The sequence below is a fragment of the Halichoerus grypus genome, chromosome 5, assembly GCF_964656455.1.
Source record: "Halichoerus grypus chromosome 5, mHalGry1.hap1.1, whole genome shotgun sequence".
Classification (NCBI taxonomy): Eukaryota; Metazoa; Chordata; class Mammalia; order Carnivora; family Phocidae; genus Halichoerus; species Halichoerus grypus.
The window spans coordinates 131,214,801-131,238,086 of record NC_135716.1 but is presented as its reverse complement, the minus strand read 5'-3'; the positions used below and the strand labels follow the sequence as shown (position 1 = coordinate 131,238,086).

Here is a 23,286-nt window from a genome sequence, read left to right as displayed (position 1 = left end):
GACCTGAGCTGAAGGCAGACGCTTAACGACTGAGCCACCCAGGCGCCCATTACTTGGGATTTTAATAAGTATGACGCAAAGATAAGTTTCATGGACAGATAAGTTTTGGGAACTTTGTATACAAGTTAGAGAACATTCTAACTTGTGATATTTTTCCATTTCTTACATCAGTTTCTTATTTATCTTTTGTATCATCATTTAACTTGTCCATTATTTTGCCTTTTCTTACCAACTAGAATATAGGCTCCTTAAGTCTGGGATCATGTCTTGAGTATGTTTAATCTCCTTCATTGTGTGCACCTGAGCAGTATGGCAGAGGGGAATGTTTGCAAGCTTGGAACTAGACAGATTTCAATCCTGGCTTCTCCACTCCTTAACTAATGAACCATGAACATGTCACTTCACATCTCCGAATTGCAGTTTTCTCATCTGAAAAATGGAAAAAATAATTCACCTCAGAGGTTGTTGTGAGACTTAGTGGTGGATAGCTTTCAATAAATTATAATAGTCCTGAATAGCAATAATTAAAAAGACATTTATTTATTGTTGTTTATGTTCATTTGTGTGAGGATTAGTAATATAACATGAATAAACATCCAGTGTTTAAAAAGAAAAATGTTTTATATTGATTTTCAAATATAATAATATACTGTCTTAGTCTGCTCATAATTAAATATCACAGACTAGGCAGCTTAAAAAACACAAATTTGTATATCACATTTCTGGGGGCTGGGAAGTCCAAGATCAAGGTGGTGGCAAGTAGATTTCATTCTGAGGACTCCTCTTTCGGCTTACAAGCAGCTACCATCTTTCAATGTGCTCACATAATCTTTTCTTTATGTATACAGAGAGAGAGAGAGACAGACAGACTAGTTCTCTAGTGTCTCTTCTTATAAGGGCACCGATCCCATTATGAAGGCCCCATCCTCAATGACTTCATCTAACCCTAATTACCTCCCAAAGGCCCATATCCAAATACTGTCACACTGGAGGTTAAGGCTTTAACATATGAATTGGGAGAGGGGACACAAACATTTAGTCCGTGACATACATATTTTAAACTTACAAAATATACTCTCAAGAAAAGCACTGTTTGAAATTGTTTCTGAGCTTTTTGGCAGAGTCCTCAAGAATAAGCCTTTGGAATCATAGTATTTTGTTGTAACGTCTAAGGACCTAGAGAGAGAAATTTAAAACACAAAAGAAAAAGATTGTAATGTATTTCCCAAAGTGATAGAGTGATCCTTATAGAAAAAGTAAAGTTATTGAAAAAGGTACAGAGAAATGATCAAATGAAACTTCACTGATTGTATAAGATTTCAGTTAAGGTACAAAACCAGCAATGATTTCCATTTAAAAGCCATTGTCTTCTACTGCCTATTTTCTCCTTCACTCCCTGCCTTGATAATTTAGGACTGTGACCATTTATGAGTTGTGGCCAAATTACACATGCAGCATAAATTAAATGTTTCTATATTTTGGTTGGTTAAAAAATCTTTCAGTATCCTATCTTGAAGCATTTAGAATCTTTTTTCAGTGTTCTTTTGCAATGAGCAAAGCTTTTTTTACTCATAGGTTGTAGAAATGTTCACTTAAAAAAAATACTTCTGAATAGAATTTTACATTTGGGTGGTGCTTTTCTCCTATAATAAAAAAAAAAATTACAGATATTCTTTTCAATCAACCTAATTAACTTCCTAAAGAATCCAAAGGAAGGGAAAGATCAGTGATTACTTTGGAAGAATGGGAAAATTGGGTCAAATGAAAAGTATATTGTCTTGACAATGATGGTAACTCTGTTCAAAATCAGTCAACATAGATGTTTCATGGGTAAAAGCTCTAAATGATTGACTATTCCCAACAAATGCTGTTTCCACCATGATTTGACTGAATTCACCTTAGACTATAGGATTTAGTACAAAAACTGGGTGAGTTTCATTGAGTAAACATTACAGAAAAGAATTAGTTTCAGTTTTGTTAATTCCTTGCATTGTTTAGAAGCAGCACAAGTGACTTACCTAATATTAATGACAAAATTAAGGATAGAGTCTAAAACTTGATTCTTTGCCTACATTAAATGAAATTGATTTTACAATCTCTGAAAATAAGGATAATAGCAAAAGTTGCTTAGCATTCATTATGGGCCCATCCTAAGTGTTTTACCTGTATTTAGCCCTTGTAACACATGGTTAACTACTGTTATAACCCTCTTGTGCCCAGTGATGAAACTAAGGTACAGAGTAATTAAGTAACTTGACAAGGATATTGCTGCTACTTATTGTTCCAGTCCAGACTCCAATCCCAGCTGGCTGGCTGCAGTTTGGTCTCTTAACTCTGGGGATATCCTGATGCTTTCAGGCAGTAGCTATTTAAGCAACTTGCCTTTTCCAAACAAGTTTTATGTATCTCTCTTTAGTTATTACAGACATACCTCATTTTATTGTATTTCACGGATACTGAGTTCTTTTTACAAATTGAAGGTTTGTGGTAACCTTGCACTGAGCAACATTATCAGTGCCATTTTTCCAACAGCATTTGGTCACTTCATGTCTCTATGTCTCATTTTGGTAATTCTCACAATAATTCAAACATTTTTGTCATTATTATATTTGTTATGGTGATCTGTGATCAGTGATCTTTGACGTTACTACTGTAATTGTTTAGGGGCACCATGAACTGCACCTATGCAAGACAGCAAATTTATCTGTAAATGTCATTTTTGTTCAAACTGGTCTACCAACCAGCTGTTCCCCCATTTTCCTCCCTCTCCTCGGCCTTCCTTATTTGCCAAGACACAACAATATTGAAATTAGGCCAAATATTAACCCTACAGCAGTCTCTAAGTGTTCAAGTGAAAGAAAGAATTACACATGTCACACTTTAAATCAAAAGCTAGAAATGATTTAGTTTAGTGAGGAAGACAAGTCAAAATCCAAGATAGGCCAAAAGCAAGGCCTCTTGTGCTGAACAGCCAAGTTGTGAATGCCAATGAAAAGTTCTTTGAGGAAATTAAAACTGCTACTCCAGTGAACACATGAATGATAGGAACACAAAACGGTCTTATAGCTGATATGGAAAAAGTTTTCATGGTCTGGTTAGATCAAACCAGCCCCAATATTCCCTTCCCCAACAATGCCTAATCCAGAGCAAAAATCTCTTCAATTCTTTGTAGGTTGAGAGAGGTGAGGAAGGTACAGAAGAAAAGTTGGAAGCTAGCAGAGTTGGTACATGAGGTTTAAGGAAAGAAGCTATTTCCATAACATAAAAGTGCAAGGTAAAGCAGCAAGTGCTGATTTAGAAGCTACAGTAAGTTATCCAGAAAATCTAACTATAATAATGAAGGTGGCTACACTAAACAATAGATTTTCAATATAGATGAAACAGCCTTCTCTTGGATGAAGATGCCACCTAGGACTTTCACAGCTAGAGAAGAGAAGTTAATGTGTGGCTTCAAAGTTTCAAAGGACAGGCTGACTTTCTTGTTAGGAGTTAATGCAGCTGGTGATTTATTTATTTTTTTTTTAAAGATTTATTTATTGGGGCGCCTGGGTGGCTCAGTTGGTTAAGCGACTGCCTTCGGCTCAGGTCATGATCCTGGAGTCCTGGGATCGAGTCCCACGTCGGGCTCCCTGCTCAGCAGCGAGTCTGCTTCTCTCTCTGACCCTCCCCCCTCTCATGCTCTCTCTCTCTATCTCATTCTCTCTCTCAAATAAATAAATAAATCTTTAAAGATTTTTCAGTGTTCTTTTGCAATGAGCAAAGCTTTTTTTACTCATAGGTTGTAGAAATGTTCACTTAAAAAAAATACTATAATCACTTAAAAATGTTCACTTAAAAAAAATACTATAATACTATAGTATAATGTTCATTTGTATAATGTTCACTTAAAAAAAATACTATAATACTATAATCTTTAAAGATTTATTTATTTATTTGAGAGAGAGAGAGAGCACAAGTGTGCATGCACAGGCACACACATACACAGAGTCAGGGGAGGAGCAGAGGGAGAGGGAGAGAAGCAGACGCCCTGCTGAGTGTGGAGCCCAAGGCAGAGCTCAATCCCACAACCCCAAGATCATGACCTGCGCTGAAATCAAGAGTTGGATGCTTACTGACTGAGCCACCCAGGCACCCCTAGCTGGTGATTTTTAAGTTGAAGCCAGTGCTCATTTACCATTCCAAAAATCTTAGGACCCTTAAGAGTTTTGCTAAATCTCCTCTGCCTGTGCTCTATAAATGGATGAGAGCACATCTATTTACAAAACGATCTACTGAATATTTTAAGCCCACTTTAGAGACCTACTGCTTAGGAAAAAAGATTCCTTTCAAAATATTAGTGCTCATTCATTGGCAATGCGCCCTTTCACCCAAGAGCTCTGATGGAGATGTACAATGAAATTGATCTGTTTTCATGCCTGCTAACACAATATCATTCTGTAGCCCATAGATCCAAGAGTCATTTTCACTTTTAAGTCTTATTATTTAAGAAATACAATTTGTAAGGCTATACTTGCTATAGATAGTTATGCCTCTGATAGATCTGGGAAAAGTAAATTGAAACCCTCCTGGAAAGGATTCATCATTCTAGATGTCACTAAGAACATTTGTAATACATGGGAAGAAGTCAAAATATTAAGATTAACATGAGTTTGGAAGAAGTTGATTGCAACCCTCATGGATGACTTCTAGGGGTTCAAGAATTCGGTGGAGAAGTAACTGCAGATGTAGTAGAAATTGCAAGAGAATTAGAATTAGAAGTGGAGCCTGAAGATATGATGGAAGTGCTGCATCTCATGATAAAACATCCAGTAGATGAGGAGTTGCCTCTTACGAATGAGCAGAGACTGGTTTCTTGAGATGGAATCTACTCTTGGTGAAGATGCTGTGAAGATTGTTGAAATGACAACAAAGGATATTACATAAACTTAATTGATGAAGCAGCAGCAGGGGTTGAGAGGACTGACTCCAATTTTGAAAGAAGTTCTACTGTATGTAAAATGCTAACAAACAGCATCACATGTTACAGAAAAATGGTTCGTGAAGGGAAGAGTAAACTGATATGGCAAACTTCATTGTAGTCTTATTTTAAGAAAGTTTACAAAAACCTTCAGCAACCACCACCCTGATCAGTCAGCTGCCATCAACATCAAGCCAAGACCCTCCACAGCAAAAGGATTATGACTCACTGAAAGCTCAGACGATGGTTAGTATTTTATAGCAAAAAAAAAAAATTTAGAATATGTACATTTTTAGACATAATGCTATTGTACACTTAATATTACACTGTAGTATAGTATAAACATAACTTTTACATGTACCAAATATTATAGGAAAACCAAAATATTCATTTGACTCACCTTATTGTGACATTCATTTTGTTTTGGTGGTCTGGAACCAAACCCACAATATCTCCAACTTATACCTATATATCCCTTTCTACTAAACCTTTGCAAATACAATTAAATTCTACACATCATCTTAAATTTGTCTACCTCCAATGCCTTACTAATCAATTGCAGGTAGTTTTACATTTTGTCTACTAGAAGGTTTTGTTTATATGCAACAATGCATTTTAAAAGGAATATCACAGGATAACTTTTACATATTTCAGAAATATTATTCAAGATTTTTTTTCAGGGTACTCTCCACCTTGAAACAGGTCATTTTATTGAAGTGTCATATATATACCAGGGACTTAACATACATTTAATCCTCTTTGAAACTCTCAGTATTAGGCATTATCAACCAATTTTACAGATGAGAAAACAGGGATTAATCATAGACAGAAGTCACTCAGCTATTAAGTGGTCACACTAGAATTAGAACCCAAGCCTGTCTGAATATTTTCCACTGAATTACATTATTTCTATTGAATTAAAACTGAACAAAGAAAATGAAGCCCAAAGCCATTTATTTTTATGTTTGTTAGCATCTACGTTAATAGAACATTTAATAGTATCTAATGGTTTCTAATAGTTATGAATGATGTTAAAGTGAAATTATAGATTATCCATGTAATATATTCACCATCTCTCTTACTGATTAGCTAGGTAATTGAGGGTTAATGATACAGTAATATCTTCCCAGCCAAAACTAATTCATGAAGACCAAACTAGAGAAAAATGTAGAGACTATTTTTAGAAAATTAAGTCAATACTATTATTTTTGTTTAATTTCAAGCATTACAACCCTCAGTAGCCTACTTTAGTAGTAGTTCTAACGTGTGAACTAAGGCAAAGCTATACTGAGCACAACTCTTGTAATATTTAATATAGATTTTAGCTTTTATGAGCATGTCATTTTGTGTGTGTGTTTAAATGATAGTCTTGAAATATTTGCAGGGACTTTATTTAAATCCTTACAACTAACTCAGTGTGTGGTCCTACGACCAGCAGCATTTACATCACCTATGAACTTGTTATAAATGCAGGATCTAGGCCCACCCCAACCGCTGACTCTGAGTTTGCATTTTAATAAGTTCTCTTGGTGATTCATAGGCACTCTGAAGTTTGGGAAGCACTGCTTTAAAGTATTTTACACTTTCTTTGCAGTTTGTTTTTCCTTTTAATGTGTTCAATTATAGACTACAGATAACAATTCTAAAAATAAAGGGAGGAAATTTTGGTCTATCTTTTTTTTTGCAAAAAGTATAATGAACGTATTTTTATTAAGCTATAACTGACATAACATTATATTAGTTTCAGATGTACAACGTAATGATTCAATATTTGTATATATTATGAAATGATGACTATAGTAAGTCTAGTAGCATTCATCACCATACATAGTTACAAAAAAATTTTTTGCTTGTGATGAGAACTTCTAAGATCTATTCTCTTAACAACTTTAAAATATGCAATACATACAGTATTGTTAACTATAGTCACCATGCAGGACATTATATCCACATGGCTTATTTATTTTGTAACTGGAAGTCTGTACCTTTGGACCACATTCACCCATTTCTCCCATCCCCTATCCTCACTTCTGGCAAGTGCCAGTTGGTTCTCTGTATCTATAAGCTGTTTCGTTTTGTTTTAGGTTCCACATACCAGTGAGATCATACAGTATTTTTCTTTCTCTGGTGACCAATTTCACTTATTTTGCTCTATCTTTTGAAAGCCAGTGATAATCTGAGTAAATGTGATATAACTGTTTTCGCCAAGGAGGATCCTGTATTAAAATACCTTAAGTGATTCCTAACAAGATTGCCATCAACAAAGTCAGCTGGAATGTTATGAGTTTAAATCTTTTGAATTTCAGAGATCATTGAAAAGTGTGTATTTTGCATCCAATATCTTTCTCTATAACCCAGAGATGTAAAATTCTTCCAGACTATGAATTATTAATTCAGTACAGCCCATAGTGCAGTCAAAATATTGTCTTTTTCAATGCAGGAAGTTCTCACTTTGCACAGGGGTGGAGGACTGTGAAAACAACCATTCAAGCTGAAACCATGCAACAGTCTTAATAATCAGTGAGGGAGGGGCGCCTGGTTAAGTGTCAGTCGGTTAAGTGTCTGCCATGGAGCCCCCCCATGGGTTGGGAGCCTGCTTCCCCCTCTCCCCCCTCCTTTTGCCACTCCCCCTGCTTCTGCTCCCTCTCTGTCAAATAAATAAATATTACAATCTTTAAAAAAATAATCAATGAGGGAAAACTATGATAGTTCTGCCTGAAGGTCTTTAAAACCTTTTTTAAAACATTAAATACTATTATGGTTGTTTATAAGTGTATAGGGAAATGGAAAAATAGTAAAACTATTATTCATCTAGTTCACTGTCTTTGTAAACAGTAGGAACATTAAGAATTAAAGTGGGCTTTTTGTAAAAAAGAAGTTATCAAGATTAGTTTGAACAGTACTTGCCTTCTTTTCATCATGGTAAATCATAATTCAGAGTGAACGTCTTTCCTATGCATCAGTGAATTATACTCTGGTTTATCTTCAGATCGTATAAATCTTTTGCCTTTTACTATGCATCAGTGAATTGTATTTTTAAGCTTAAATAGGCTTCCAAACTTCTATCCTTTGTGCTTTCAGTGTCATGAGACATTCCTGAGAGTCCCTTTTTTTTTAAGATTTTATTTATTTATTTGACAGAAAGAGAGAGAGCACAAGCAGGGGAAGTGGCAGGCAGAGGGAGAGGGAGAAGCAGGCTCCCCACTGAGTCAGGAGCCCCATATGGGGCTCAATCCCACATCCCTGGGATCATGACCTGAGCAGAAGACAGACGCTTAACCAACTGAGCCACCCAGGGGCCTCCCTGAGAGTTCCTTTAATGTGAAGTTTATTACCAGTGTCACTTCCTCTAAGTCATCTTCATCCTTTGCATTACAACCACTTCCCTCATTTATGTCAATAAGCTTGCCCAATAAGCTTGTTTATTATGTCAATAAACTTGTCTAAGTTCCTCTGGCAGCGTAGGGAGGGTCCCATGAAGAGTGGCAGGCAACATCCCCACAGTCAGCTATTTCTTCGGTAGCTCTAGTTATGTTTGTCCAGGCCCTGCAAAGTTGTTTGCACTGTGTGGTGTAAGGTTCTGTTGTAATGCACGCGTATCACTTACTGTGACTTCCTGCCATGATGCTTGCAAATTTTCATTTGTACGCTTTATGTCATATTTCTTCCAAAACTCAGCTAAAGACATTGTATGATCTCCAGCTGTAGCATTGATAGCCTATTCAAAAGTCTGTGTAAGATAGGCTTTCAAAGTTGAAATAACTCCTTGGTCCGTTGGCAGGGTTAATGAAGTTGTCCTTGGTGATAAAAAGCAAGTTTTCACATTTTCATTTAAATAACCAAGAGAATTAGGGAGACCAAGAGCATTTTCCAACAGTAATAGTGCTATAAATATTAAATTATTATACCTATAATATCTCTCTACTGATTGACAAGAAGGCAAAACAACTGCATGATGTACTGTTTGTGGTTTGAACGGGATGACAGATGTTTAGAGACAAATCGCTGACAGCCTTAGAAAGAAGGAATGTGACAGTTGCTGATCATGATGCGCATCTGCTATTTACACTGTGATTTGTGGGCCCCAGAGTTAAGAGTGAAATCTATGTTTTATGCAGTTACTCACAGTTAATATACAGAAGTTTGAGCGTTGGTGATGGGGGGATAATGTTATTTAATGAAACCATGATGACTGAAATGTGTTCATATCAGAACAATGCAAAGTAAGGGCTGCTTTACTATGAGTCAAGATTAACCTCAAAACATGTTTTTATTTTAAAGAATGTTTTTATAAAAGAAAGGAAAAATGAGAAACCTCCATTATATTTGAACTGTTTAAGTCTTTGACTTCTACCTCTGAACATACATCTGAAATTTTTATTTTTAAAAGTCTCCAGTACTTTTATGACCACATGCTGAGTACATTACCCTAAACCATTGACAGATGGTTTATTCAATTCTACCAAATTTATTAAGTACATTATATACGTAAGGCACGGGGCTAGACATTTTTTTTAGAAACAAACTGTTACTGGGTTTCACACATACATTGATTCCTGCCCCCACCAACACACCACACACACACACACACACGCACACGCACACGCACACGTGCACACACAGCCATACGTACCTGGCACCCTGCGACATAACCACCCCTGCATATGGGGGCCTCAAAGGATTTAGAAATGAATTTATCAGGGTTCACTAATACAAAGAGAAAATATTTCCTGAGCATGTATTTTATGGCAGGTCCTGGGCTAAATTCTTAACAGTATTTCATAAAATACTCAGAGCAACTGGATGCTGTCAGAATTATTAGTATCCTCTTTGCAAATGTGAAGAAACTAAGGCTCAGAGAAAAAGTTATATGCCTTGTCTGTGTAAAAGGAGAATTGTTCACTAAAGCAGCATTTGCTTACGAGATACTATTCAAAGCTGCATGCCGTGTTTCACTGCATCTGGTTCTAACCAGTTGAAGCTGGTAAGGACCATGAACCATGAGTTACCTTAGTCAGAGTCAGACTCGACCTACCAAATTATTCTTTCCTGACCCATGGTTAATGGGACTTGATTTACTTAACTGTACACAGACTTGTGAATTCATTCCACCCTCTCCATAATGCAAACGTTTAATCTTTAATGGGCGTATTCCACTGTGACCACCCCCTCTTGGCACTGACTCTTCCCCGTCGGAGCACTACTCAGTGAATTTCTTCCCTGGTATGTTCCTTTGCCTGGTAGGTAAATAAAATCAGCTTTGGTTTTTGAGCTGTAGTCGTTGTTTTATTGTTTGATACCCAAGATAACACATCTATCTAGTAAGTGACAGAGCTGAGGCACAAATCCATTCTAATTGACTTAAAACCTATATGCTTAATTTCTGTGTTTACCCATTAACTAAATGATGGCAATAAATTGCATTCCAGCCAACTAGTTCCAAGACATAAAGAAAGGAAGCTGATGCTACAGCTCTAACTCCCACTAACTCTAATTCATTCTTCCCTTTACAACAGCAAGATCCTCACACTTGGGGGTTCCTTCCTATTACAGTAATAATGATGATGTGAATGGTAATAACAGTGTAATAATATTAACAACAACATCAATGACAACTTAACTACAGATAGTGCTCCCTCAGTGACAGGCCGTCTTTCTTTCCCAGCTACCTCAAACCAGATATTGAAATGTCTTGTACCCTGGTGAAAACATGAATGTGCATTTATACAATTTCTGGTTGTAAGTCTGGGTTAAAACTGGCTATACATGGAGTAGTAAGGATTGTGACAAACTACAGAACTGTGTTCATGAGAAGGCAGCGCCCATTACTCCGTTTCTGTTGCTCATCATGGAAGAATCACAGCCCGGGATTGCCAGATTTCCCTCTTTCAAGAGGCACCAAAAGCCTAGGTCATTATGTAGAGTTTACCACGCTTTAAAATACTATGTAGGGGTGCCCGGGTGGTTCAGTCAGTTAAGCATCTGACCCTTGGTTTCGGCTCAGGTCATGATCTCGGGGTCGTGAGATTGAGCCCCGCATCAGGCTCTGCACTCAGTGGAGAGTCTACTTGAGATTCGCTCCATCTGCTCCTCCCCACTGCTCTCTCTCCCTCTAAAATGAATAAATCAGTCTTTAAAAAAACAAAATAAAATAAAATAAAATACTATGTAAACCAAACCAAACATTTCTGCAGGCTGAAATGAGCCCTGTCCGTAGCCTCTGCTACAGACGCCCTGACAAGAGGCAAGAAAATACAGAGGAGGCATACTGTGTGCAACTTTCCTACTTTGTGTGGCCTTGGGCAAGTTATTTAGCCTCTGAAGGCCTTGATTTCCTTATCTGTAAAATGGGTTTAAAAATAATAACTATCTTATAGAGTTGTCATAAGGTAAAGATTAGTTATTTCTATCTTTAAATGCTTAGTAAAATACCTAAACTGTAATGATTTGTTGTTAATGCTTTGCCCCCTTTATCTTCCCTTTTGTGGACCTGCCCTCCACATACCTCTGCCATGCCAGTTATATGCGTCCATTCCAAAGATATGCATTATGAACATCAGGCTATAAATGGCACTTTAGTTGTATAAAAACAAACAAAACCTTGTGTCATTTTCAATGGCTTAGTTAAATGGCAGGGGAATTTAGAAAGGGAAAAAATAAGCCATATTTATTTTACTAAATTGAACCACTCATTAAATGGTATTGAACCACTTGGCTGAACTGATAAAATAATTTATATGATACTGTTGTCACTAGATGAATAAAGTTTTTTGTTCAGTGAACTTGGATATGTGGCTTTTTAAAAGCTCTTTCTCCATTTTGCCTTTTAATATGTCTAACTAATGTATTTAACTTTTCAGTTTATCTTTATTGGAAGAATTTGACTGCAGCTGTAATGAACTGGAGTCTCTACCTTCTACTATTGGCTACCTTCATAGTCTTCGAACATTAGCAGTCGATGAGAATTTCCTTCCAGAATTACCCCGAGAAGTGAGGAATAAACTTGTTTCTGTTAATTAACTTTTAATGAATATGTTTTGGGATTAAGTCTTAACAGGTGCAATGGCAACATAGATTCGTGAGTTGAGCTGTCAATGTATATAGGAAACATCTACATATGTATGTGTTAATTATTCTTTTTTAAATAATAAGTGATAAGTTCTTTGACCCAGAAAATCCATTTTACTTAAACATTACTTGCAAAGAAAAGTAATAAAATATTGTAAGTTAATCAATGCTAAGGAATATAATTTTAAATAATTTAATTTAAATATTTTGCTTTTATGAACAATAATAAGTAACATTCTGGGATAATTACATTTCCATTTCTGAAGTGAAAGATTTTTAATGTAAATAGCTTTTTTTAAAGTATCATGTGGTGTCATAATATTATTTTTATTTTAGAATTCACCAAAAGGTTCTGTTAGTTTTTATTTCTAAGTGGAATTTTTATTTATTGTCAAGAAAAAAATGTGAAGTATATTTTCAATTTAGCATTTTCTACTAAACATTTCCACAATGAAGGAACAATAGTCAATATGTCATTATTTTAGAGCCAAAAGTTATGAATAAACATGACAAGTATCATTGTAACACGAAATAAAACTAACTTGGCTATGGAAATGTCAACAATATTTTATCTTTTGTGTTTGAGTGATCTATTAGAAACATAAATATATTAGTACTTACTTGGATGGACTGTAAAAACAATGTTATTTATGAAAACAATGAAGCTAATGAGCATTCTAATAATAAAATTATAAAGAAAATTCTTCCTAATATGCAAAAGAATATGAGATATATGTTGTCTTAACATCTAAAGGAATATATATATAATATATACACATATTTTAAAGAGAGATTATAAAAAATAAAGCAGTAGACATATTAAGAGAGTCTTAAAAGTGATAAGGAAATCTGTAAATTAAGTTATTTTAATATTAAAAATTAATATAAAAATAGTTTACTGTGTATTTCTTTACTTACTTTCTTTTGTTACCCATAGATTGGAAGCTGTAAGAATGTAACAGTAATGTCTCTACGTTCCAATAAACTGGAATTTCTTCCTGAAGAGATTGGACAGATGCAGAAGCTAAGAGTCTTAAATTTGAGTGACAACAGGTATTTCTGCAACATTTCACAATCACATATTAGTTATTTACTGAAAGCAAACTATTGTTTCTTGTTAATTATTTTAGAAACATTGTCTGTGTCTTATGAAGTATATAGAATGCAGATTAATGTTTTATTGAGAAAATGGCAGAAGCTAAATTATTTATAAACTGATATTTCTAAATTTTATTATTTAATTAAATTCAGATCATATATTATGTTGTGTTTAAATTATATAAATTTATACACCCAAATTTATATACCAAAACCATCCTATATGCAGAAAGCATAATATTATGAAGACCTTAAAAAATTATAATAAAAAGCTACAAAATGTATTAATTAAAATCATGGATATAAGTATGTATGTATGTATGTATGCATATATATATGTTTTCATGTACACATTTATGTCTCCAGTAAATTAACTGGGCAATGGGTGTGTTGTCAACACCACCAGAATCCTGGTAAGAATATTGCCAATTAGCTAATACTCAAAAGTCATAAAGTTTGTACATAATTGTAAGGACAACCAAATGGTTATTTAGTCATGTTCAGAGCAGGACAAAAAAAAAAAGAAAAGAAAGAAAGAAAAGGTAGGTGCTCTTCTTGTGACAAAGGTGTTATAGTGGTGGATAGGCAAAAAGAAAAAGCGAAACTGAATTCATCTTTTTTCCACAATTGTTCTCAAATAGGAAAGGATAAAAATAAATATTGACTGAAGAGAACTGCTAAGTAGACAAAGTGATTACAGAATAGAATGTATGAACTCTGTTTTCAATAAGTTTCAGTCAGACAAATGATAGAACAAGAAACTGAGAGACTGAACAAAACTGTCAAAGATGACTTTTATCGATCATTAAGAATATTCAGATCTGTAAGTTTCAAGATAAGTGTACGAGTTCTCGTTTGTTTAAGACAAATCATAATAATAATGTGGTTTTCAAAGACTATTCACTTAGTAATTCAATAATATTCCCACGTAAGAGAATAAAACATTTTATTAAAAGGTTTGGGATTTCGTTTTTAAAATCAAGATGACAAGGAAGCTTCACAGCTTGGTACAAGAGTAAGTCATATCAAACCAACCTCATCTCCTGTTTTGACTGAGTCACCAGACAGGAAAATGAGGGAAATGCGTTGAATGTTGCTAACTTTCAGCAAAACATTTTTCAAAATGTTCTAATTAATATTCTTATGAATAAGATTAAGAAATATGGTCATGGAGATATCATAAGAAGATGGATTCTCAGTAGATTCCATTACAATCCCCAACAGAACTAAACTCCATTACTGTTAACTTGGTGGGAGGTTTTCATGATGAGTTATAGAAGTCTCTTAAATTCTTAGTCCACTCAACTTTTATTCATTAATAATCTGCATGATGATATAGAAAATATGCTTATCAAATATTTAAAATGACCCATAATTAGTACTCCTAGTGACGTTATTTTTGACTATTTTTATTGAAGTACAATTAACATATAGTGTTACATTAGTATCAGGTATACAATATATTGATTTAATAATTCCATACATTACTCAGTGCTCATCACTATAAGTGTACTCTTAATCTCCTTTATGTATTTCACCCATCCCCTCACCCACCTCTCCTCTGGCAGCCACAAGTTTGTTCTCTGTATTTAAAGGTCTTTTTTTTGTTTGTTTCTTTTTTCCTTTGTTTGTTTTGTTTCTTAAATTCCACATATGTGTGAAATCATATGGTATTTGTCTTTATTTGTCTAACTTTTTTCACTTAACATTTTGCCCTCTAGGTCCATCCTTGTGGGACCTGGCAAACGTCAAGATCTCATTCTTTTTTGTGGCTGAGTAATATTCCATTATATATATATATATATATATATATATATATATATATATATATACCCACACATATATCCCACATATATATATATATATACATCTTCTTTATCCATTAATCTACAGATAGACCCTTGGGTTGTTTCCATATCTTGGTTATTGTAAATAAGGCTACAATAAACAAAGGGGTACATGCATCTTTTTTAATTAGAGTTTTAATTTTCTTTGGGTAGATACCCAGTAGTAGAATTACTGGATCATACAGTATGTCTATTTTTAATTTTTTAAGGAAACTTCATACTGTTTTCCACAGTAGCTGCACCAGTTTGCATTCCCACCAACAATGCAGCAAGGTTCCTTTTTCTCCACATCCTCGCCAACACTTGTTATTTCTTGTCTTTTTGATTCTAGCCATTCTGACAGGTATAAGGTAATATCTCATTGTGTTTTTGACATGCATTTCCCTGATGATGAATGATATTGAGCATCTTTTCATATGTCTGTTGGCTCTTTGTATGTCTTTGGGAAAAAATGACAATTCAGGTCCTCTGCCCATTTTTTAATTGGCTTATTTGTTTTTTGGGTGTTGAGTTGTTGAAGTTCTTTATATATTTTTGATATTAACCCCTTATCAGGTATATCATTTGCAAATATCTTCTTCCGTTCAGTAGGCTGCTTTTTTTGTTTTGTTGATGGTTTCTTTCACTGTGCAGAAGTTTTTTATTTTGGTGTAGTCCCAATAGTTTAATTGTGCTTTTGTTTCTCTTGCCTGAGGACACTATTTAGAAAAATGTTTCTATAGCTGATGTCAAGGAAATTACTGCCTGTTTTCTTCTAGGAGTTTAATGGTTTCAGGCCTCACATTTAAGTCTTTGATCCATTTTGAGTTCATTTTTGGGTGTGGTGTAAGAAAGTAGAAGGGCTACTAATGAAGTTATTTATTCAACAAATAAAGGATACTTCAGTAACTACCATGGGACAAACATATTGCTAGATGCTAGAGTAAAAGATATGAGTAAGACATTGAGAATCTCGCAATATCAGGAACTTAATTTCTTTCCTAGTACAGTACACTGGAACATAGTATAGAGCCAAATTAATATTTTTTAATTAATGAATTAATCAGTGAATCTTAGCCTGCAGTTAAAATTAATATTCAGCCAAAGCTGAGGCCAAAATTGAATATTACTATCAGAGAAAGAACTGCCTGGATAAAATATTAAATATGAAATGTTATCCAAATGTCTTGACTATCACAATTTCATATTTATAATGGGATAGATTTTAAAAGTTTGGTATTATAGTTTAGGAACAATTATTCCTTTGCACTGTCAACTGCAAGATTGCTTCTATGGTCAATTTATTGCACATTTGTGATATTAAACAGAGGCTCACTTTCAATGCAGGTTACTGGAAGAGCAAGGAGAAATGAGTGTAACTCATCCTTCTCTAACAGTTTCTTTCTTTTCTTTATACTCAATATTTATAACTGAATTGATGGTGATTTATCATACATTTATTGTATATGATTCTGGAAATTTCCCCCTCATGTAATTTTGAGGTGGCAGAATTGATATTCTGCTTTTAATTCACCTCCATACAATGTGAGAAATTCTTCCCGTAAGACCTTACTTCATAATTCCTGGCTTAAATGAAATTAAATAACTAAAAACTACAAACAGTTTTTATGTAATTTGGTTTCATGTTATGAATACTAATATAACAAATTATTCTATAAAAAGAGAATTATGATATGTTAGTTTGTACTCTTTATATTCTTATTTATGTTTTATAAATATTTATGAGCTCAGAGAGGTTATTATATTCTTCCCAAAGTTATCTGGCTAACACACACTGTTGATATTTGTATTGGCTGTCAATATCTTTTCATACTTATTAAATTATTTGAAAATGTTTAACTGCTTTTACACATCAAACTATTTCCATAATCTTTATGAATTATTGTAACATTTTCCATTTCCATTATCAAAATATATGTACTCATCAGTTGGCTGAAAGAGTTCCTGAAATTTTTATTCCAAGTTCTATCTAAAATGTGTATCTATATTCAAAAGTCAGTATGCAGAAATTAACAATAAATCCATCAGCATGCCTTGATTGTATTAGCACTTTGCTGAGTAGTTATGATGGTAACCTATGTAATCACAATTCATTCATCATGCACAATCTCAGGGATATCAGACAGCATGTTTAAGTAGGCATTTGGCGATTTGGTCCTCCAAAGGCTGAAGCCAAAACTAGATCATTTCGACTGAATACCAAAGTTGATGCCAAACTTCATGTATGTCAAAATGCATTTTTTAAGATTCCCTCTTGGAATATTTACTACACAGTATACAAAGGGTGAGAGAACAAAAGGACACACTTTCGGGAGTCAATGTAACACTGGGAGCTGTAGACACCTTTAGTAATGTGACAGACATGACCCCTTCCCATCACTGAGGCAACAGTTTTGTGGGGATATCAGCCAGTAAAAAAAGTAATCACAAAAATAAATATATAACTATAAACTATGGTATGTTCCATCAAAGAAAATATAAGGTGCTTTGAGACTACATTGGGGAAAGTAATTTAAATGAAGAGTCAGGAGAAGCCTCTTTGAGAAAATGACATTCAAGGTGACAACTAAAGGACATGTGGGATTTAGTTTAGTGAAGTTGGGGAGAAAGAATATTTCAGACAGAGAGAAAAGTTTGGCTAATCCTCATAGTGAGCTAATAGAAGGCCTGTCAGTGGCACTGGGAAGACTTACGTCAGGAAAAGAGTCGCAGAAGTTTCTGGAGAGGCCCGGGGGGCCAGATCTTGTAACATTTGACAAGGCATATTAACAATTTTGGATTTCATCCTAGATATAATAGGAAGCATTTCAAGATTGTAAGCAGGAAATTTTCACTTTTTAAAGATTGCTCGGACTACTGAAGAGAAAGAATTGGAGAGAAGAATGAAATGAATAAGTTACATTATTTTAAATAATTCTTCATAAAAATGAACTATATCCATCTTCACCCATGCTATTAGAATTTTTTTGTTTTTGCAGATTGAAGAATTTACCATTCTCATTTACCAAACTTAAAGAGCTTGCAGCTTTGTGGCTTTCTGACAATCAGGTAAAAACTTTTATTACCTGATTTATTTTATTTATTAAGATAAAATCTAATTAAAACTTTGAATTACTAACTTATTCCCAATAGATACCCTTGACAATTATTACAAAATATAGATTCTTTATCTTCTAGAAGAGAGATTTTTGTAACGATAGCAATTCAAGTATGTATTTCATTGCTACAGACAATATATTGAGTACTATAATCCCCACCTTCTTTAAATACTTTGATTTAACATCTACTTCATTCTCAGAGATCTAACACACAAAATGATCATCTTCATACCTTTTGATTTCTAAGTAGTACATGTATGTCCTCAGGGGACATTCTCTAATTATATCTCTGAAGGTAAAGAATAAAAAATCATTAACACAGTTCCCACAGAGGGAATTATTATCTTACATGTTTTTTTTATACTGTTAATTATAATCAACTTAATTCTAAAACTTTATACAAGAAGTTTTCAGATATTTTTTGCAACTACTATCAGTACTTTCTGTGAAATTGGTTTGATATTATTTTTTATACTCATGAAAGTAGATTATAATTGAATCAGTAATTGAGTGTTAATGAATAACTTTAATAAGGAAAATAACAAGAAACAGTTGAAGACATCTGATTTGCCACCAGAGAAAAACTGGTGATTAGACAATTTTGACATAGTTTATTAGTCTTTTTTACTTTTTTCTTACAATCCTAAAATTTTGAAACACCTATTCCCAAATATGAATAGCCAAATGAAAACAAATCATCTTGAATTTAGTTTCTTATCATTATTTCCTGAGCATAAAAGCAGCATTATTGGGAAATGAATTGTTCAGACTTCTAGGTATTGGGCTACTTTTGTGAAAAAATAAAATAAATCTCTACAAAATGTAAGTGCTAGAATGTTTGTATTCCTACAGTCATTATAGCACTTACTTCCATCTGCTGAGTAAAAAAGTTAGATTGTCATTCAAATTCAAATCTTATCAATGAACTATAGATTTTTCAAGGCATTAATATATCATTATAAATAAATCATTTTTGGATTCAATGTGAGCTATGCTAATGGAACAGTCAATGCTACAGTCTTGCATTGTGAAAAAACATCCACTAATATCATGATTTATTATTCTTGTGGGAGAATGAACTGAACAGTGACTGCATCATTTAACTTTTATTTAAAACAGTGATTTAATGTGTTTCTGACTCAGTTTCATGAGACAAGTTGGTATCCCAAATCCCCTTTGTGCTTCACTCCTGTTGATAAATGTCATGAAATAAGTGGATTTTTTAAACATTAGGTATCATCATTTCCAATATATTTACATAGATAGTATATTTATATATATAGCATATAATATGGGAGTTCTAAAACACCCTTCAGAAATAGTATTTCTAAAATCAAATTAATAATAAAGAATGGAATATTACTATCCATAAGAAATATGCTGTTGATAGAGCAGACACAAAAAGTACAACTGTTTATTTTTATGTAGACTCTGTCTTTGGTTACAAAAATATCTCTTAAAAAATGCTTATGTTTTAACCTAATTAAATTCATAGATGATCTTGCAATAGCATGAATTTGATAGCAATTTCCATTTGTCTTTTTAGGGCAGCAGCTTGTGAAAATGAATGAGCATATAGAACCACACCAAAAGCTCACTTATTTGAAACAATTTAATACATCTTGGTCTCTTTAAGATTAAAACTGACATTGCCAGTGAAGATGAATAGGTTTTGTAAAAGAGTATACTAGAGAAAAAGAGACTCTCAGCATGAAGACCTTAGAATTTGAGAATATTCCTCAGCAATAGTCTTATTTCATGAAATCCTTTCTTATGTCATTACTTTTTTCCTTGCCTTTCTTTTAATTGTTCATTCAGCTCAGTGAGGCCAGACTATTGACCACTATCTTCTATAAAAGTAATATTCTTAATATTTGCTATCTTATTAATCTAATTATATGTTCTTTGCTTCTAGTCCAAAGCCCTTATCCCTTTACAAACTGAAGCCCATCCAGAAACAAAGCAAAGAGTATTGACTAACTACATGTTTCCCCAGCAACCTCGTGGTGATGAAGGTAAATTGTCAGTAAAAATTTCTCCTATGCTTATATGATAATGAATAAAAGGGATTAATTTTATTCTGATCTCTAGACAGGAATCCTGGCCCATGGGCAAGGCTATAAAAATAATCACACGACACATACAAATCATCCAGGGGTTAACCCTAAGCTTAAATCTTACCTTCCATAACCAACAAGGAAGAAGTCAAACTTTCACTATTTGCAGAGGACATGATACTCTATATAGAAAACTTGAAAGACTCCACCAAAAAACTGCTAGAACTAATAAATGAACTCAGTAAAGTTGCAGGATACAAAATCAACGTGCACTATAATGTTTTAAATAAGATTCCAAAAATGTAACTCTCCCTCTTCATATTTTATGTGAAAATATTTGTTTTTAGGAACAACTTCTCTTAGTGGATTGCAAGACATAGGACTAGTTCACTAAATGTAGTATCCAGCTAACTGAAATGAGCTAAGAAGAGTCAGACCTTAAGGAAGGTTCAACGAACTGTTTTATTTTCTGTGTTCACCAATTTCATGGACACAATTTAAACATTTTGTCCAGTGATCCCTGGCCTCAAATTATTTCATGTTAAGAGTCAACCATAAAGAGATGACTTGAAAATAATGACCATTCTTTGTCTTTCAGGTTGAATTGCTCTAAAGGATGTCAGTAGCTCTGATAGAAATACTTGTTGAAAACCTAAACCGTTTTTTTATTTTTTTTATTTTTTTTAAAGATTTTATTTATTTATTTGAGAGAGAGAGAATGAGAGAGAGCACATGAGAGGGGGGAGGGTCAGAGGGAGAAGCAGACTCCCCGCCAAGCAGGGAGCCCGATGCAGGACTCATCCAGGGACTCCAGGATCATGACCTGAGCCGAAGGCAGTTGCTTAACCAACTGAGCCACCCAGGCGCCCCCCCCCTTTTTTTTAAATTAAATCTTCTATCCTTTATGATGACAAATTTCATAAAATTTTTATAAAAGAGATTTGTCCTTTACCATTTGGAACTCTGCATAGGCTCCTTAGCCCAAGCCAGAACAGGCTGCCACACATATTTTCTACAGTCTTACAGTGATGGTAATTCTTAGAAGAGTAAACCCACTTTAATGCACCCATGGACTAAATCCACCCAGTTGACTTGAATGAGAGCATCTTTTAAAAGCAACTATCTGTTTATGGATCTATTTTCAGGGGTAATTATAATAAACATCTTTAGTCTTTATGACTTATAAATATAAGTGAATCATTTTGGAATACTTTAGAATATTTTTATTCACATTTTGACTTACAAAAGTAGGAAAAGGAAAGACTGTTTTCATTTTTTTTTCAGACTTCAGTAAAATTGATCTTTTGAATTTATGCAAGAGAAGGCACCATGTTTACATATGCTATTAGAAAAACCTTAAGGAAGGATTGTTTTTATTTGTACAACTTTACTTATATTTTCATATTAGTATCCCTAGATTACCAAAATATTTCATTTCCAAAAAAATGTAGGGAAAAGTGAAAAGAGTCTCAGATTTGCTAGTCATTTCTAAGATACTGTCTAGCAGATTAAATCCCTCATTTATTGCAGGGAGGGAGGTAGATCTAGTCAGGCAAGGTGTATGATGTTAAGGAATTAACCTGGTTTTGTTTTGTTCTGTTTTCCTTTGAGGAAAGACGAGTTGGTAATAGAAAAATTTTCTTGAACTTTAAGTAAGTCACCCTTTGGCTTTTCAGGCAGAAGTATAATAAATGAATTTTCAGAATCCCTTGCAACAAAGAAGGAAATATATGATAAAGGGCATCTTTTGGGAAAGAATTTAGCCTAAACTAAGTACTTGCATTGTGTTTTCATGTGATCTTCACAATTAATGTTGGTAAGGAAGATATTACTATTACCCTACATTTTGATATAAATTAAAGATTTATAAGCCACTTATTTTCCTTGTTCATTTGAGACATATTTAGACCAGTTTTTAGACCATAATTTTAAAGTTACCCTAAAAACAAGCTCCCCTCCATTACCACCCCCCCACATACATACACTAAAAAGAAAAGCTTGCAATCTCATACATTTTACTGAAAAGCCAATGTTATGTAGTATCTTTTATAAAATCCTGATAGAATTTAGTGGCTACAGATATGGGTATGGCTCTGTACTCACACAGACATGGAATACAATCCTGCATTGACACAGAGAAGCTGTAAAACTTTGAGCAAATCTCTTAAAACTCACCTAGAGTTTTCTCATTAACAAACTGAGGATATATTAGTACTACCACTGGTGTGCTAGTGTGAAGATTTTAAAAAATAATGTTTTAAAATGTGTAGTCCAGTTCTCATTATTATTATTATTATTATTATTATTATTATATTTTGGAGAGCCTGTTCTCCACACTAGAAAACTTCCCAATCCCAATATATAATTAATATGTATTAGGAAAGCTGAATTTGAATTGAGATGTAAAAAAACCATGTAACAAATATCAAGGGAATTTTATTCCCTCTCTTCTCTTTCTTTCCTTCTTTTTTCCTTTCTTTCCTTCTTTCTTTCTCTTTATTTTCCCCTTTTTTAAATTTTTGTACTTGTTTGTAGTACCTATTGCCATTTTTTGCATAGTGTACTGAGCTCTATTAATAACACTTCATGTAAAAAAAAAGCAATAATACTTTGGAATCTAACTGTAGATTTCCAGTCAGACAGTGACAGCTTTAACCCTACACTGTGGGAAGAGCAGAGACAACAACGCATGACTGTTGCCTTTGAATTTGAAGAAAAAAAGGAAGATGACGAAAATGCTGGGAAAGTTAAGGTGAAACTTTTCATTTTGTTTCTTCTTTCTTCTCATTATTTTTGTTTGTCCATTGTTATGATTAAAATAGATTTTGGGACAGATTGTGTGACCTCTGCTTGAAGGTCAGCTACATCTTCACATCTCCTTCATTATAGCAGGATGGTAATCTGAGAAGCAGTGGTGTGCTTCAGAATGAGACTCATGTCCCAATTCTGACTGAGCAAATTTGATACACCACCCCATCTTACAGAGTAACGACATGAAAGAGATTCAAGGTGAGAGAAAGCCAAAACAAACAAACGAATCTGAGTGATAGGCTTTACCTAAGCACCTTATTACATTTTTGAAACACTGAAATGGTTTTATTCTAATCACTAAGCAAGGCACCAGGCAGGCCATATGAGACCAAAGAATACATTTAGGGAAG

General features: G+C 33.9%; 1 protein-coding gene across 9 annotated transcripts in view; it reads left to right on the top strand.

The window, feature by feature from the left end:
- LRRC7 (leucine rich repeat containing 7) overlaps positions 1-23,286 on the top strand; it is a 524,922-nt gene that overhangs the window by 399,719 nt on the left and 101,917 nt on the right. For all 9 annotated transcript variants that reach the window (XM_078072925.1, XM_078072926.1, XM_078072928.1 and 6 more), the window contains 5 exons: positions 11,818-11,947; positions 12,963-13,078; positions 17,949-18,018; positions 19,984-20,083; positions 22,753-22,877. In XM_078072925.1, the coding sequence (XP_077929051.1) occupies positions 11,818-11,947; positions 12,963-13,078; positions 17,949-18,018; positions 19,984-20,083; positions 22,753-22,877 (541 nt within the window). The remainder of the gene's footprint in view (positions 1-11,817; positions 11,948-12,962; positions 13,079-17,948; positions 18,019-19,983; positions 20,084-22,752; positions 22,878-23,286) is intronic.